The 17102-nt window shown below is 42.9% G+C and overlaps 1 protein-coding gene across 5 annotated transcripts in view; it reads right to left on the bottom strand.

Moving 5' to 3' along the window:
- Positions 1-17102, bottom strand: part of DOCK1 (dedicator of cytokinesis 1) — a 495128-nt gene that overhangs the window by 360254 nt on the left and 117772 nt on the right. For all 5 annotated transcript variants that reach the window (XM_027591584.2, XM_027591585.1, XM_035724125.1 and 2 more), the window contains 2 exons: positions 15091-15225; positions 6180-6288 (listed from right to left, as the gene is read on the bottom strand). In XM_027591584.2, coding sequence (XP_027447385.1) covers positions 6180-6288; positions 15091-15225 — 244 coding nt within the window. The remainder of the gene's footprint in view (positions 1-6179; positions 6289-15090; positions 15226-17102) is intronic.

Raw genomic sequence — 17102 nt, 5'->3', positions numbered from 1 at the left:
TTCCACTTTTCTAACAAGATCACAATTACATTTAAAAGCTGAGGACAAGGACACAGTAAACATTGCTTTGTTTAAGAGAACCGGCAATTCACATCCTTACGAAATCTTGCAATCTCGCAAACAGCACTAGAAGTGGAAAACAGGAGAGGCTCAGGAGGCAGGGGCGGAGCGGGGAGCAGCAATTTCTGTAAATGAGCCCTGGAAGGTCAGGAGTTCCCTGTGAACCTCATGTCCTCATCTACAAGGAGATCCAATGACTTCTGATCCTTATTTGTCATCATCCCTAATACACCAAGACAGCTTTTCCTGAGGACACAAAATTCTAAACTCCCAATTTATGATAGGCAGTGTGGACCCCAGATGCTAGCTTAGAAAAGGACAAAAAGCAACAAAATCTTCTGATAAGGAAGAATTTTAGACAAGCTGTATGGCAAGTGAGTGCTGTTCATGTCAAGTCAGGATACGGTTTTTAAGGAAATGAACAGTACTTCTCAGAGGACAAAACTCACCCAAAACGCCATTTACCGTAATCACCGTACCACAATCACCGTACAATTTACTTCCAACACAGACCCTTCCAGAGAAGTCCAGACGGATCGGCACCACAAATGGTAAGAAGAAAGCCAGCACCCAGGGGCAGCCCTAGGAAGGAAGACAAAGTCTCCTGCATCTGTGCACCAACCTCAGCTTGGGGACCTCAGATTCAATGACTCTTCACCCCCAGCCAATCTGCTCACAGTGAGGGAAAGTAACCGAGCCATGGGGGCCCGTGACTTTATAAGACAATGGGAGACACACAGAAAATGAACCATATTCTCATACTAAACTGAACAGGAGAAACAGCAGAAGAAGCCTGAAGAATGATAAAGAGCAGTGTTTTAAAATGTGGGGTGAGATACACTAGCCGTTCAGGAAAAAAATTTAGTGCCTGTCAACCCCCAATTTGTTTTTTTGTTTTTGTTTTTGTGAAATACATTAGTTCAGAATAGACTAAAGGATATTAGAATAGAAAATGCCAGAGGGTATCACATGGAATAAAGGTAAGAATGTTTTCATGAAACATCTTTCAGCTTTATACACACACACACACACACACACACACACACACACACACACACCAAGAATCTATTTCTTACTGTGGATCATGGTCAAAGTTTCCCTCTACCGAAAGTTCTGGAATTCTCCCTAGACACACCAGCAGACTATGCCTAGGAGGCAGGGTAGTCATTTCTAGGATCACTCCATAGAGCTAATATTCCGATATTCTGGAATTCAGTGAAAAGAGCAATGCCTATGTTAACTCTGATTGTAAAGCCCCAACCACCCCAAATCTAGCCCTGCAATCTTCGAGTGGTCAAGAAAGAGAACCACCTGCTGCCAACACAGTGGGACCATGACCAAGATCTGGTCCTCCTAGAAGCCTTTGTGACCAGCCCCATCAAACTCCCTTTATCCTCCCTTCAAACACACCCAATTGGGAGGCATTTGGTCAAAGTTGTTGTTTTTGTTTGTTTTTGTTTTGTTTTTTGTAGGGGGGGAGAGGCAGAGGGAGAGGAAGTAGAATCTAAGGCAGGCTCCACACCCAGCGTGAAGCCTGATGTGGGGCTCAATCTCACAATCCTGAGATCATGACCTAAGCCAAAATCAAAAGTCAGACACTCAAGCGACTGAGCCACCCAGGCGCCCCTGGTGAAAGTATTTTTAATTGCTTTACGCATGAACATACCATATGTCCACTTGATGGAAAGGTCCACCAGAAATAGTGTTTACGCCTTTACAGCCCCAAAGCATCAAAGAGCTGTTGTCCACCAATGTGGATGACAGGGATGGGCCCTGTTTCCGAATACTGTCAGATGGCTGATGCTTAGCAGCATTCTCCAGGGGAGTTGAATAGAAAATAACGTGTCTCTGAAACCAGGCAAACTAGGCTTAAATCATCACTGTGCCCCCATGCTAGCCATGTGGACTTAGTCAACTTAGTTACTATCTCTGGTTGTCTAAGGAGAGTACCTAACAGTTTTATCATAAGGATTAAATAAGCTGATACATGTAAAGCACTTAGGACAGTGATCAATGCATATCAGCTGTTGCTATTCTAGCATGTGAAGCTCACGATTCTATCAACCACTGGAATTAATTCAGGGAGGCTTCCCAACCCCCGGATGTTGTGTTCTCTAGGGGAGGCATTCTACTTAAGTCTCTAAGAATTAAAGGCTAGGAGACTTGGTTGGGTTGGCTATGAAGATTTCTGAAATGCAGAAACCGGAATCTGACCCATCTCTCCAGGCAGCTGGAAAACATCACAGCTTTCTGAGAAAAAGAAGGCCACCAGCAGATGTGAGTTTTAGGAAAACAATGAAATACAGTCAGGAAATAAGAAAGGGCAGGTATAGCACTGAGGGAGGAGGGAGTAGGGTTAAGAAACTTTCTGCACAATTTTATCAAGAAGAACTAAGGACATGAGCAAACACGGAGGCGTGATACCACAGCCAAGGAGAAAAAAGGGAAGAGAACGGCCACATCTGACTTCGGAGAGGCCACGTCTGAGTGCCACTGGGTCATCCGTGGGGGAGTGGTGGACCACGATCAGACAGAGGAGAGCAGAGAAGAGAACCAGGGGGTGCTGGCCGTGGTACAAGGACCCTCTCATAGGATAGGAAGGAGAGAGGGAAGCCTGATGACAGAGAGGGATCGCACAAGCTGAGTGTTGAGAAAGTCTGGGCATGACTGTAGACCAAGTGAAAGAGCAATCTGATACACAGACAGAAGATTCTAGACTGACATGATGGGAAAAGGACTGATCAAAACCCTAGAGGCAGGGGTGGGTGGGGGAGACGCTGCACAGGTGGAAGGTTACTCTCAGGTGGTAGGATGGGAAGTGAGAAAGGAAAGGTGATGGCAGACAGATCCTAAAGGATCTTTTCAGCAAAGCGGACAGACTAGCATCATTTGCTAAAGGTGGTGGCAGGGGGGTTTGGTGATAAGCCTCAAGCTTGAGAGGTTGCCAGAAATCGCTGGTAAGGTAAATTCACTAAGGAATTTAAAGATTAAAAAAAAAAAAATCTTTTTGAGTAAAATTGTACAGTTGCTATGGAAAAGAATATGGTAATTTCTCAAAAAATTAAACATGGTATTACCATATGACCCAGCATTTCCACATCTGATACACACCCAAAACAAGTGAAAGCAGAGACCTGAACAGTTTTACAGCATTATTCACAATGGCCAAAAGGTGTAAACAACCCTAGTGTGTCCATCAGTGGATGCATAAATAAACAAAATGTGATCTACACATCAATGGAATACAATTCCGCCTCAAAGAGGAATGAGATTCTGACAACTGCTACACTCTGGGAGAGTCCTGAAGATATTATACCAGTGAAATAAGCCGGCCACAAAGAGACATATGCTGTACGATTCCACTTACATGAGGAACCTTGACTAGGAACATTTCCAGAGACAGAAAATAGGCTGGTGGGTGCCAGGGGCTGGGGAGGGAAAGAACAGGCAGTCCCTCTTTAATGAGGACAGGGTTTCCATTTGGGGAGATGAAGAAAGTTCTAGACATGGACGGTGGTGATGGCTACACAACAGTGTGAATGCCATAGAACCAGACCCTTGAAAATGGTGAAGATGGTATATTTTATGTTAATCACCATAATAAAATTGTTTTAAGGATCTGGCAGGAGCCCTGAGGTTGGGGGGCATTCACTGAGGGACAGCAAAAAGCAGCACGAAGGTAAGGCTGTCTCCAGAAGCACATGGATGCCACAGAGAAGGGGTAGAAGTGCCCCAGGCAGAGAAGGGAGAGACAGGGTGGACCACACACCCCCGCAGTTTCTTCTCCCACCTCACAAAAACATACCCACGCAGTCTCCCCTTTGTGTGTGTGCTCACTTACATTCAACCACCCAGGAAAAACGTGTGGTACTGAGTCAGATGGAAGGCAGCACTGTTCACAACGACCTTGACGCCATGTTCCTCCTGAGGTTAATTATTGCCCCCAATCCTCTTGCGTCTTTCTCCCTTGAGGTCTAAAATGCCGGGGCTGACCCTGCTGCCAGTTGGATGCAGGGAGCAGCTGCAGCTCTGGGAAGGGGACTGCAGGGTGCAGGCTCCGGGGACAGAGGAGCCACGCCCCACCCCCACCCACCAATCCCATCAGCTCACCCCACATAATCAAAACGGCCACCAAGGGCCACCCTTTGGGAAAAGACTTGCAACCCCTACGAAACGCCACAGTCTTTTTCCTATTTCATATTTTTCATCTTTTCTCTATAGAAGATGATTCACAACTGTTACTTCCACTTCCGCAGAGCAAAACCTGAAGGGTGAGAACAACGTAAAAACCAGGGTCCTGGGGTGGGAGTCTTTGAACCTCACCTGTACAGAGAGCAACTATGGTGCAAAAACGAACTACAAAATTAGCAGCAAGGGAGGGAACATTTGAAACAAAACTCCGTCGCCGGCCGGTCTTGCAGACATAAAGTTGTCATCCATGCATGAACATCCCTGAATTCACTCCCATCTTACAAGAAAACAATCACTGAAAGAAGGACTTGCAAGACTCCAGTCACTAAATAATTTGACAAAGAGAGAGGTGGGCAGACAAAAGTCAAGCCCAATCAAATTTAATAATGTAAGAGTATATTTAGAAGTCTAAAATTACTTCTGGGCTCAAACTTCCTGTAATTTTTATCTATTCTTACACCCGCTGCGCCTGTTTTTCTGAAATGCCACAGGATGTAGTAGTAAACGTCCTGAACACGTTGCTAATTTTAACCCCGGAGCAATAAGGAAGCTTGAGGCGATATCAAGTCGTGAAAATAGTTAACCTAAAACTTCAATATACGTACCACCTTGCTTTCTCTGCAGATCATCAGTTTTTTACAAGAAACTCAAATAAAGATCAAGCAATTCCACGCAAGAATCCAGCAGCTCTGCAAGACAGCTGCACCACCTCTGAAAGCAAAGGGCCAGTGTGGATCCGTCCATGTTTAGTTATGACGGTGCCCCTGGTCACAGCAACCATGAGACACACCTGACACATGTATGTCTTTGTTCCAGACGGAATGGGAAGCTTGCAAGCTGGGAAATCAGTTTCCAAAACGTTTTCAAGACAACAGCCATAACAATGTTTTCCGAAATTACACATTAAAAGAGCATTAACGTGGGGCGCCTGGGTGGCTCAGTTGGTTAAGCGACTGCCTTCAGCTCAGGTCATGATCCTGGAGTCCCGGGATCGAGTCCCACATCGGGCTCCCTGCTCAGCGAGGAGCCTGCTTCTCTCTCTCACCCTCTCCCCTCTCATGTACTCTCTCTCTCTCTCATTCTCGCTCTCTCAAATAAATAAATCTTTAAAAAAATAAAAAATAAAAAAATAAAAGAGCATTAAGGGAGGAGAGTGACAGCAAAGGCAGCTATAATGAACACTTGCGTGAAAGCCGCAAGTTAATCACTCAGAAGATTCTTGTTCTCTGAAGGAATCAGCTTGGCAGCGACCTGCAAACCACACCTCCATCTGCAGTCAGTCGGCCCCACGGAAACTGCCAGAATGGGGAAGCTGGAGAGCGTGCAGGCCCTGGGCTGCTCCAGGGGCCCACCCCATGCTCCGCCTCCCAGCACCTCCACACCGCAGCCCCGAGGACCTCACATGGGGTGAAGGCATCTTTCTTCCAAAGGGCAACAGGGCGAGAACAAGTAATCCAAGGTGGTGAAAACGGAGGGACGGTGGGAACGCTGGATCCCTCGCTCTTCTGGGCAAGCAAAAGACTCGCTGCAGGACCAAGACGCATCACCATTCCCACAACGTAGCTTGAGGTCCGACCGACGCCTGGGACACCTACAGCCTCAGCACCCCCACCTCTGCCCAGCCCCCGAGACACCCCGACAAGTGACGTGCAAACACTACTCTCATCAACATCCTCATATTTACGTAAAGTAAATTCAGAACATCTCCTTGCGGAGGAGCAAAGAGAGCAATGACCACTGAAGAGCACCGCCAGGGGAAGGAAAACCAAATTTCAATACACAGGAGGCAGGACCGTGCTCGCTACAAAAGCCATCCCTGGGCTATCACGCAAGTTCAGGCTTTGCAGGAGGCAAAATCCCACCTGGGGAGCCCCGCAGCTCACAGTGGGCCTTGGGGATGGCCGGTCCTGCTGCACCCAAGGGCCTACCTTCACCCTGACGGTCTGGTCCGACACGCTGCTCATCATGTCGCTGATGGATCGGAACAGCTGCAGCAGGGACTCCATGAAGTCCGCCTCTCCTTTGTCTTCATAGAGTCTACAAAGGAGCACACGACACTCGATGGGGCCTGGCAGACGGGGCCTCGCCTCTATTTGCTCCTGCATCAAGAGCCATGGAAGGTGCTGCCGCAGTGGCAACTTAGAACATGAGGGAAAATCCTCCACGTCCAGGGAACACGGGAGGCAGCTCAGAAATGGGGTTCATCTGGACCACGTGGCTAGGGAGCTATGTCCTCCAGCTGAAGAAGCTGGTTTTGAACCACACCATTTATTGCTTTTTTTCATTGTAACATAGTAACGTTTTATAAATCTACAAAACAGAAATGTATAGAAAGGGATGCAAGGAGAGAAAGAGGAAAGAAGGACCAGAGGAAGGAGGAACAGGAAAATTCAGCTTTAATGCTACCCCGCGGAGATTACACCATTAATATTTTGGTGTACTTCCTGCCAGTATTTTTTTAAACCCACAATGTCACATAATTAACATAAATTTAATTTCCTGAATTTAACACGATCTTGTAACCATATAAAAATGATATTATAACAGTAAATTCAAAATTATTTTATTTCAGAGTAATGACACTATACAGATTCATCACAGAATTGCTGGTAACGGGAAAATTGTCAAGAGGTGGAGCATAATCAATAAATGGATAATAAGGAAGGTGCACCTTGGTTACATGTATACAAATATATGTTGCTAATTATAAGGAAGTTTCACAAATAATTATTTATTAGCAGTTACTTCAAGTTGCCGTGTTACTAAAAAGCAATGCATTTGCATTTTAAAATGTTGCAACGCAGATGTTTTCTTAATACAGACTAGTTTTCGGCCTAAAGTATACCATACCTGAAAACTTGTGTACAATGGAAAATTTTGTAAACTAAGTGATAATTAATTACCCTACAGGTAATCTTATATTTAAATGAGTTCCACTGTAAAGCAACAAATTCTGTCTAAAACGGGAAATTGCAACCTAGTGTATCTGTTTTATAAAGGACTTTATTCAATAGGAATTTGTTTAAAAGGTGCATAGCAAACAATCAAAAGTATCGAGTCATGAACTCCTGTTTGCAGGGAACAGGAAGCAACAGAGCAACATTTTACAGACCGGTCCAAACACCTGGGGAGGCTGCAAATGTGCAGTCATTCTCATCCTCAGGACATCTGCCAATTCCTAGAGCTGCGTGGGGTAGGAGACTACTCGGTAGAGTGGGGTTTCTATCAGTCTCCAAAGATAATGAATGATAATGAATTAGAAAATGCCAAGGAGATGGGTCCCAGGTGACACAGCAGACTCTCCACTGAAAACCCTGGAGAACCAGGAGCAAACCAAATGTAGATGGAGGCTTACGAAGGCTACACACAGCCTTGATAGAGAGAAATGTCAGTCCCACTGTCTCTGCCTGGAAGGGGAAAGGATGAATCATCTCTGAAAGAAGAGCACATCGTCTGGAGTTACATTTAAATAAAAATTAACTAAACATAGAAAAGAACAGACCCCACATGGCCAAACCAAAAAAAAAAAAAGGAAGACAACAGAAACAGAAGGACAGGTGGTCAAAATATTGCACCTAGCTAGCAAGAATATCAACATAATTATATTTTAAAACAGGGAAAAAATGGAGAAAATAAAAAGATGTTAATGAGATGAGAGAAAACAGAAGACGGGAAAGTATAGTAGAGAAATAAATCTACAGAAAAGAATCAAATGAAAATTTTAAAACTAAAAACTATAATATCTAAAATTAAGAATTCACTATATGGGTTAAATTGAGATTAGACTGAGTAAAAGGCAGAATTAGTGAAGTGGAAGATGATCAACATGAAAATAAGCAAGCACGGAGAAAGAAAATAGAGAAGAGCGTGTTAGAGATATGTAGGGTATAATAAAGAGGTCTAATACACATGTAATTAAAGTTCCAGAAGAAAATGAGAGACACAATGTGACAAATATGACACTAACATAGAAAATGACCATGAATTTGCCAAAACAAATAGAGAAATCAATCCAAAATTCAAGAAGCCCTGAAAATCCAACGTAGGATCAATAAAAAGCAAAAGCATTCTTATACAATCCACAGTAAAACTGCTCATAACCACAGAAACAACAAATTGTAAAAGCAGCTAGAGGAAAAACAAGCAAACAAACAAAAAAAAAAAAAAAAAGAAAAAAACACACTGTCACCTTCAAAGATGTAACAAGAAGTCTAAAAGCTGACTTCTCACCAGAAATGATGGAAACCAAAAGAGATACTGAAAGGACTGACTGCCAGTCAGTCTGGCAGTCTGAAAGGACTGCTGCCAAATTAGAAAGGAATTTGAAAGGACTAACTGTCAAATTAGAATTCGACATTAACTAAAAATATCCTTTAAAAACAAGGAGGAAATAAATGATTTTCATACAAACAAAACATGCAGCAGACTTTTATTAAAAGAAATTCTACAAGGAGTTTTCTGGGGGCAGAAGGAAACTTATCCCATAAAGAAACATGAAATTGAAAGAAAAATGAAAAAAATAAATAAATATAAAACTTACTGAATTAATACTAACTGTACAAAATAACAGTCATGTCTTACGAGGCATAAAATATAGGTATCTTGAAATGCACTCATTAATAATAAAAAAAGGAGATTTCATGTGGAGATAGAGTGTTCTATTTCAGCCACATCTAGTGTTATCAGGGAAGTGACAATAGTAATCATTTTAATTATTCTGTAAGAATTCACACATGTTGTCACATGTAGGATAATCAATAAAAAAACAGTAGAAGAACATGTCACTAACATGTTAAAAGAGGAAAACATGAGACAATAAAAAGAAAATCAGGCTTGGTACAAAAGAACACAAAGAAGGAGTAAAAGGAGAACATAATAGAGATGGGTAAAAGAAAATGAACAGAAAGACAGTAGGTATAAACCCTTCCCATATAAACAAACTATATCCTCAGTTAAAAGGATTTTCAGACTGGATGAAATAAAGATACAACTATGTGTTACGTGCAAGAGACAGACCTTAAATATAAGGACACAGAAAGGTTAAAAGCGAAAAAGAGAAGAGATATTCCATGCAGATATTAACCAAAAGATAAAGGGAAAGTTTTCCTATCGATAAAAGGGTACAGGCATCCCTCTGAGACACCGTAGGTTCAGTTTCCAGACCACCACAATAAAATGAGTATGGCAATAAAGAGAGTCAAATTAATTTTCTTCTTTCCCAGTGCATATGAAAAATATGTTTACACTACAGTGCAGTCTATTAAATGTGTGACAGCATTATATCCTAAAAAGAAAAAAAAAAGTACATATACCTTAATTTTAAAAAATTTTATTGCTAAAAAATGTTAACAGTCATCTGGGGTTTCAGCCATTGATAATCACTGATCACAGAGCACCATAACAAACACAGTAATAAGGGAAAAGCTTGAAATATTGCAAGAATTACCTAAACACAACACAGAGATATGAAGTGAGCAAATGTTTTTGGAAAAATGGCACCAATAGGCTTGCTTGACACAGGGTTGCCACAAACTGATTTATAAAAACCACAGTATATGCAAAGTGGCAATAAAGCAAACAGCAATAAAGTGAGTTATATCTGTAAATCCACGAGAGAGAGAGAGATCACAATTCTAAATCTGTATGCCCCCAATAACAGTTTTAAAATCTGTAAGGTATAAGTAATGAGTCTATGATATCTAAATTTCTACCAAGAATCCCTCAAAGATGTAAATTTACTTATTAGTTTCTCTGCTGCCAATCAACATATTTAAAATACAGAAATGGTTAATAATTTACAGCATTCCTACTGATGCATCTTTCTGTAATGAAAGGGAGGCCTCCAGAGTCTCACCTCTTGGTTTTATCAAATAAACCAAGAACAGTCACTTGTTTGACCCACCTTCAGGTGGCGGAAGGGGTGAGGCAAGAACTCAGAGGGCTATCAGTAGATAAATAGATGAGTAAGACCTAGTTATCATTCCTTCCTCTATTTACACATTATAAGTATTCATTATCAGGGAACGGCAAGATTGTTGTCTATTAGCTACATTCTATTTTTGTGACCCAGGAAATGATAGCAGAATGACAGATTTGCAACAATTTATTCATGATCAATAACTAATTATGCACAAAGCTAATGCCAGATGACAGGCAGAGCTTCCACAAAGCACCAGGAAGACAGAAGAAGAACACAGCAATAACTAGCTTTAGTAATTTGCTTCAGAAGGTCTGAAGCAGGATGTCTGTTTTCCGGCTTTCCACTTAATGTGATCCACCCACCCAGAAAACGCAGACAAACAAAAACCAGCGGAGAAGTGCCCCTGGCTGTCAGGAATCTTTCTGTGGGTTCTGAACCAAATGTCTTTGGGCCAGAGTTTTAAAATTGCTGTTCTCACTTCAAAACAAGATGAGCCTTCTAAACAAAACAGAAAGTATGGATTTGCATAGTGAGAAAGATAGTGGGGTAAGCTTCCATTATCTTCATCTCCAACAATTCACCTCCTCGTTCTTTGGAAGAAAAATGATTGTCAATTACCTGGGAATTTTACAAAGCTACTACATTACCTGACAACAGAGCAGACGATTTTGAAAGAAGAAAAATAAAGAACCTCTAACGTTTATTCCAACTGCAAAGAGAAAAACACTCTTGTCAACTCCAGCTGTGAGAACAATTTCTTTCTCCCAAGCTAATAAATGGGGTACAGGTAAGAAAATGGGAACCCTTGTTTGCTTTCTCCCCCAGCTCTGCAAACACCACGCAGGAGGGCTGCTCGGAACTTGTTATGGAGCAAACACTCGCGACACCTGTGCAGGACACAGGACTGCTTTCTCTTTCAGCAGCCTATACGAAACAGGAATATTGTTTCATCGAAAATTCATGCCTTTGATAATCACAGATGAAAAGCTACTGAAATACAGCTGGTGGGACCACGGGGAGTAGTGGTGAGCACAAGGAGACCCTACTCGAGTCTTTGGCCCTGTGGTCCATGATTTGAAGGCCATGATTTTTTCCTTCCCACAGAATCTGAGTTCTCAGTAGTTTTAGAGTACAGATTTAAATTTAAGAAATATTATCTTATCTACACAATGTGGATACAACTGTGTTCTAAGTTTTGAAGGGAACATATGTTCCTCTCTGCTCTCAGGAATCACAGAAGGCAGCCAAGACACACATTTAGGAAGCAATTAGGAAAAAAATAAGGTCAATAAACTACTAAAGTCTGGGATACAGTCAGGGCTCCAGAGCTCATTAAGTACTTAGGGGAGGGAGAAGCAAGCGACAAGGGAGGAAGGGCGGGAGGGAAGGACCTCGTCATCAAAATGTCCATGTTTGCTACAGTATTCGGATGAGGTCAGGAATGCCCAGACAAGGGCCTTGGAAGCCTTAGGAAGCCTCACTGCCTTTTGGCAACTGCTGTTACTCGCCTTATGATCTCTTTGCACTTTTGTCCTGGACTGTGTCAGCTCGTGACAAACTTGACAAACTTGACAAACAAGTTATCCCAGCAAAGAGACCCCTTTTGTGATCAGGCCATGGCTCACGCTGGGGCCACTCCAGAACAAAGGCAGGCAGCAGGATCAAGGTCTGTGCCAACACCATGATACCCAGCGCCAAAACAAAGGAATTCTTAAGAACACCAAACATAAAACATTTCCCTGGGTCATAGGCAAGGATCTGTGAGCTTCTGCATAGCACAGAAGACCAAACCGCATCTTTGGGTCACAAAGGGCTCCAGTGATTTCAGAGACTGACCCCCAAACTAACAGCAAGAAAAGCTCTCAGGGGCCTAATTAAGTAGGACTTCGGAACCCAGAGTAATAAGCTAAGGGTGTTCTGAGCTGTCAGGCAAGAGAAATTCAGGTTAAAAGCACAAGGAAGAGAATGCTAATCACCTGTCCGATATATATTTCTCCCTGACTCCTTTACTATAAGAACTCTGATTTTGTTGAAAGCATCCATAAGCCCATCTAAAAGTCCTTGCCAGCCTCCCTTGCATCTCGGGTGGTCACGTGACAGTTCTGAGATGACACTTGATAGGGATTGAGAAAGTTCTTCAAAAGGAGAGTAACTGGAAGGCTATTTATGCCACACCTTCCCCCCTCTGCTGCTTGGAATGCAGTCCTGATGCCAGGAAGGGGCCATAAGACACAGAGATGGACCATAAGGATGATGGGGCAGAAGGGCAATAGGAGCCAAGGACATAAGGAAACCAGGGACCAACTGCATAAACTCCGGAATCTTCCTCTGGGCACCATGTTACATACACGGGTGGGGAGAAGTGAAGCTCATCTCATTAAGCCACATTAAGCCAGGCTTTTCTATAACAGCAGTCAATCATGTTCCTAACCTCTATGAGACTGATCAAATTCAACACTTATGGGGCGCCTGGGTGGCTCAGTTGTTAACCGTCTGCCTTCGGCTCAGGTCATGGTCCCAGGGTCCTGGGATCGAGCCCCACATCGGGCTCCCTGCTCCGCGGGAAGCCTGCTTCCCCCTCTCCCACTCCCCCTGCTTGTGTTCCCTCCCTCGCTGTGTCTCTCTCTCTGTCCAATAAATAAATATCTTAAAAAAAAAATTCTACATTTATGGACCATGGTTCTAAGATATCATGTCAATTGTATTTAGAGATTGAAAGAGATTAAGAGAAAGAAATAACTTCGCCACTGGTCCACTTAGATGACCCCAATCTTTTCTAGCTGCATTATTTTGTAAAGGATTATAGCATTTACTACAATAACAAAAACACAGATTATCAATGCATGTTTCTTTTGATTCCTAATCTCTGAATGAGAAGGACAGTCAGCAGTGTGCTCAAGAAGGAAATGAGCATCATCCAACTCCTGACTCAGTGTCATATCGATTATAAATTGTACAAGATTAAGATTCTTTCAAACAAAACATGACAAAATCTATACATACCACCCGACTATGCTGTTCTTTCAAGTTCATGCTCTCACTTTAGTGTAGATTTTGGTTTAGAGTAATTAATGATTTAAAATTCGTGGGGAAATACACAAAAGCTAGATAAAGGGTGCCAAGAAGTTCATTTTAATAGAATTAATTTTATTGGAAAAAAAATAAAATCCAGGAAAACAAAACCTACTTTACTTGGTCATCTTTCACAACTGACAGTGTGGGAAAATCATCAGTGGCTTTGACCCTAAAGAAAAGAGAAAGCTCAGGGGCGCCTGGGTGGCTCAGTGAGTTAAGTGTCTTCGGCTCAAGTCATGATTCCAGGGTCCTGGGATGGAGCCCTGGGTCAGGCTCCCTGCTCAGCAGGGAGTCTGCTTCTCCCTCTCCCTCTGCTCCTCCCCCCACTCCTGCTTGTTCTCTCCCTCTCTCTCTCTCTCTCTCTCTGTGAAATAAATAAATAAAATCTTAAAGAAAAAAAAAGAGAGAAAGCTCAGTCTACAGCAAGCTTCATGCCTACCCATAATTAGCAAAATAAAAGAGGATGCCTTCAATGCCTTACTCAAGGATGACAGCATGATGACCTCAAGCTGTTGTGTCTTCATACAATCAAATGGCAGCGTAGACTTGTCTACATCATGTCGACTCCACAGAGAACACAAGTGCAATAATCCTTAACCAGTAACATAGGGACTGTAGGCATTCATCACCACTGTAACCAAGGTGGGTCCTACCCTATGTAGGACTTTTCCAGATCTACACAGTCAATAACTTGCTCCTCTGGCTTTATTTGCACCATGGTGTGCACAAGATTGGATTCTGAATACCCTCCCTTTCTCCTGGGCCCTTCTGGAGAAAGCCACCTCAGGCCAACAAAGATAAAATGAAGAGGCACAGCGAGGGCCTGATTTGGGTCTACGCTGGTTCAATGACCAGTTTCCATGCATAAGTTTCAAGAGCACTACGCTGTTAAAAGGTGGTGTGTGTGCTCTAAGTGAAAGGGAGGTCAGTTTGTGAAACTCCATCTCTGTGTGTAGAACTCACGACAAGAACATCAACCTTGAGTGATCAACATGAACCAACATCACTCACAGTAGGTCACCCAAAGCAGCTGTCCTTCCGAAGAAACAAGCAGTGAGAGTCCACATCAACACTCAACACTCAACCTGTCCTGCTTCCACATCTCTTCGTGCACAGTTACATGCTATGGGCCACCTGAAAGCCCTGACTTTAGCCCAGCTCTTCAGCACAGGTACCTGGACGAACATTAATGTTCTCTAGAAAATAAGAAAGTCATCAGCACCCCAATCCACTTTAAAGTTCAAAACCAATGCAAAAACTCCTCCAGAGAGGATGAGAAAGAATTCACCGAGCTAAACAACTAAGTGTCCATTCACCCGGCAGTTCCGCATGTGAGAGTATCTCTCTAGAAACAAAGTATTATTCTGGCTGAAGGAAAGAAAGAGAGGAAGCCCCACAGTCTTCCCAAGGGAGGCAATTTAACTTGGTTTTGGCCTTTTGTTGTTGTTGCTTGTTTTAACTGTTTGCTCTTGGGAGGCTTTTTCTGTAGGAAGATATACTGAAATGAACTTCAGAACCTTTGTATACACCCTGCACTACCTCTGATGAACACGGAATACTTTCAACAGTCAGTGTTTTACTCACATGCACAAATTCCAGACTTGAGAACAGGACTTGCTGCTCAAACTTGAGCTTCCATTTCATAGACCGGGAAGCAGTTACCCTAAGAGAGGGCAACCCCAACATGGGACAGCTATCTAATTACTGTCCTGTCATACCAGAAAGCAAGGCAAGGAAAGAAGAGAAGAGAGGAAGAGAAGGAGGGAGGGAAATAGACAAGGAAAAGGAAGGAAGTAAAAGATCTCCTAAAATCCCCTAGAAGGGCCGGCACGGGCAACACTTACTGATTGAAAAGGATCCTGGAGCGCACAATGAACTTGAAGATGTACTCCAAAGCCTTCATGGCTTTGTACAGCTGATCGTTTATTCCCGGCTTCTCGGCATTGTCCACGTAGTTCCTTAAAACTTTTGTCAGCTTCCTATTCACAATGGAATCACAAATTAATTCATAAGTTCATAGGGTTACAGTATCTCAATTCTTAACTGGGACAGAAATACACAAGTGCCTTATTGTTATTTTGGCTCACACTTGTCAGTAGATGCGTATTTATAAAATATATTTGAAAGAGATGAAAAATGAGCCATGAATAACACTCAGGAGTGAGAGCCGAACATTGAAAAAGTGCTTTTCTAAGTTTTACGTATTTTTCTAAGCATTTAAGTGTATTATATAATTTAACCTTCATAATAACACAGTAAGCCAAGTATTATTTTGGGGTACAATAATAATAATGGGGTATAAGAACAGGTATATTATCCCTAATTTACAAGTGAAGAAGCCCAGGGTTAGACAGATAAACTAGTTTTCCCAACATTAAATAAAATTGAAGGCATTTTCTTCATAGCCATATCCATGTTTGCAATGCTTTTCTTTTTTCGACATCGAGCTGCCTCTATCATTTTCCCATGACAGCGGCAGCAGTGACAATAATCAATTTTTAATTCTGCCCAAACTTCTACATTTTTCTACTGTTTCTGGCCCATAAACTAATAATCATTGTTCACTGTTCATAAGGCTGACCCACAAGCAGTGCTTCCAAATCATAAAAGAACAGCTAAATTAACTTCAATATAGCTTCTGGCTTTAGTGTACTGGGCTGCACTATAATTCTCCAAAAACTAGCCACGTATGTGCTGCCTGTGTGGCAACAACCAAGATTACCCCATTAACCAAACGTCTCTGATCCCCAATGGTTCATGTCATTCAACAAGAACTCTCCATTATACTTATAAAAATAACCTGTTAGGGCACTGCCAACATTTCCAGCTAAGTTGTGAGCCCGTCCACAACAGACTGTTAGTGGAGACTATTATAAGATACCCATAAGAGCACCTGTAACGGGCATTAAGGATGACCTCAGAACAGTCCTGAGCGCAATCCCTGTCCTGATAAATCACAACAAAGAGCTTCCTGGGTGACCAAGTGGATGTGAAGCCATTTCTAACACTCATCAGGTTGCAGAACCCTAGCAAAGAAGCCTGACACTCTCAGAGGAGCATCCCTGCAAGGTGCTGGGAAGAAGGGGGCCAGAGAGGTCCTCTCCCCACAGGCTCCCTGGGCTCCCACACGTCTTCTGGTAGTTCTCAAGGCACGGGAGAACATCTAAAGTCCTGCCATACAACCTGTTTCACCTGATTTAACTTATTTTCTCAAGCTTACTGACCAGACACCTTTTCCTATTAAACCCATGGATATCCCAAGAAATATATATTCCATTGAGCACAGCTTAGGAATTTTCCCAACAGTTTCATCAAAAATAAATAGACAGATGATAGATAGATACAAAGAAAGGAATGATCTGCGAAGAGAATGACCCAGAACCAGAAAATAAATGAGGAAGTCCAAAGACCCATATCCACATGAGCCAGACCACCTGTACTGGCAGAAAGATCAAGCCCCTGGCACCAGCTGTGAGGGAGACCGAATGGAGCGTCAGTTAAGTAGAGGCACGACCTAAGCCAGCTCCAGGAAAAGCAGCTCTGTGGACAGAAAGGAGCCTGCCCCTGCTGGTTTTCTGGAAGAACAGTCCCCAAAGCTGATGCCTCCCTCCCTTCTCGCCTGGACCAGCACCTGTCGCTCTCCTGGGGCTCTGGCGTCCGCACCACCTGTGCAGGAGTGCCGGAACACTGGCAGGTAACAGCTACAGCCCAGGCACCTTTCAGTTCTTCTCCTAAGAGTTCTTTGTGGAGAAAGGCTGAAGATCTCAACATTATCCAAGGAAAGAGGTAAAGAAACTATCTGGGAGAGAGTCTCACCTACATCTGTGCCTGCCGAGGCTTCTAAGGGGCAGCGGCC

Source organism: Zalophus californianus, chromosome 15 (assembly GCF_009762305.2).
Source record: "Zalophus californianus isolate mZalCal1 chromosome 15, mZalCal1.pri.v2, whole genome shotgun sequence".
NCBI lineage: Eukaryota > Metazoa > Chordata > Mammalia > Carnivora > Otariidae > Zalophus > Zalophus californianus.
Note: the sequence above shows the minus strand (reverse complement) of the source record. Positions and strands in the feature narration are given on the sequence as shown.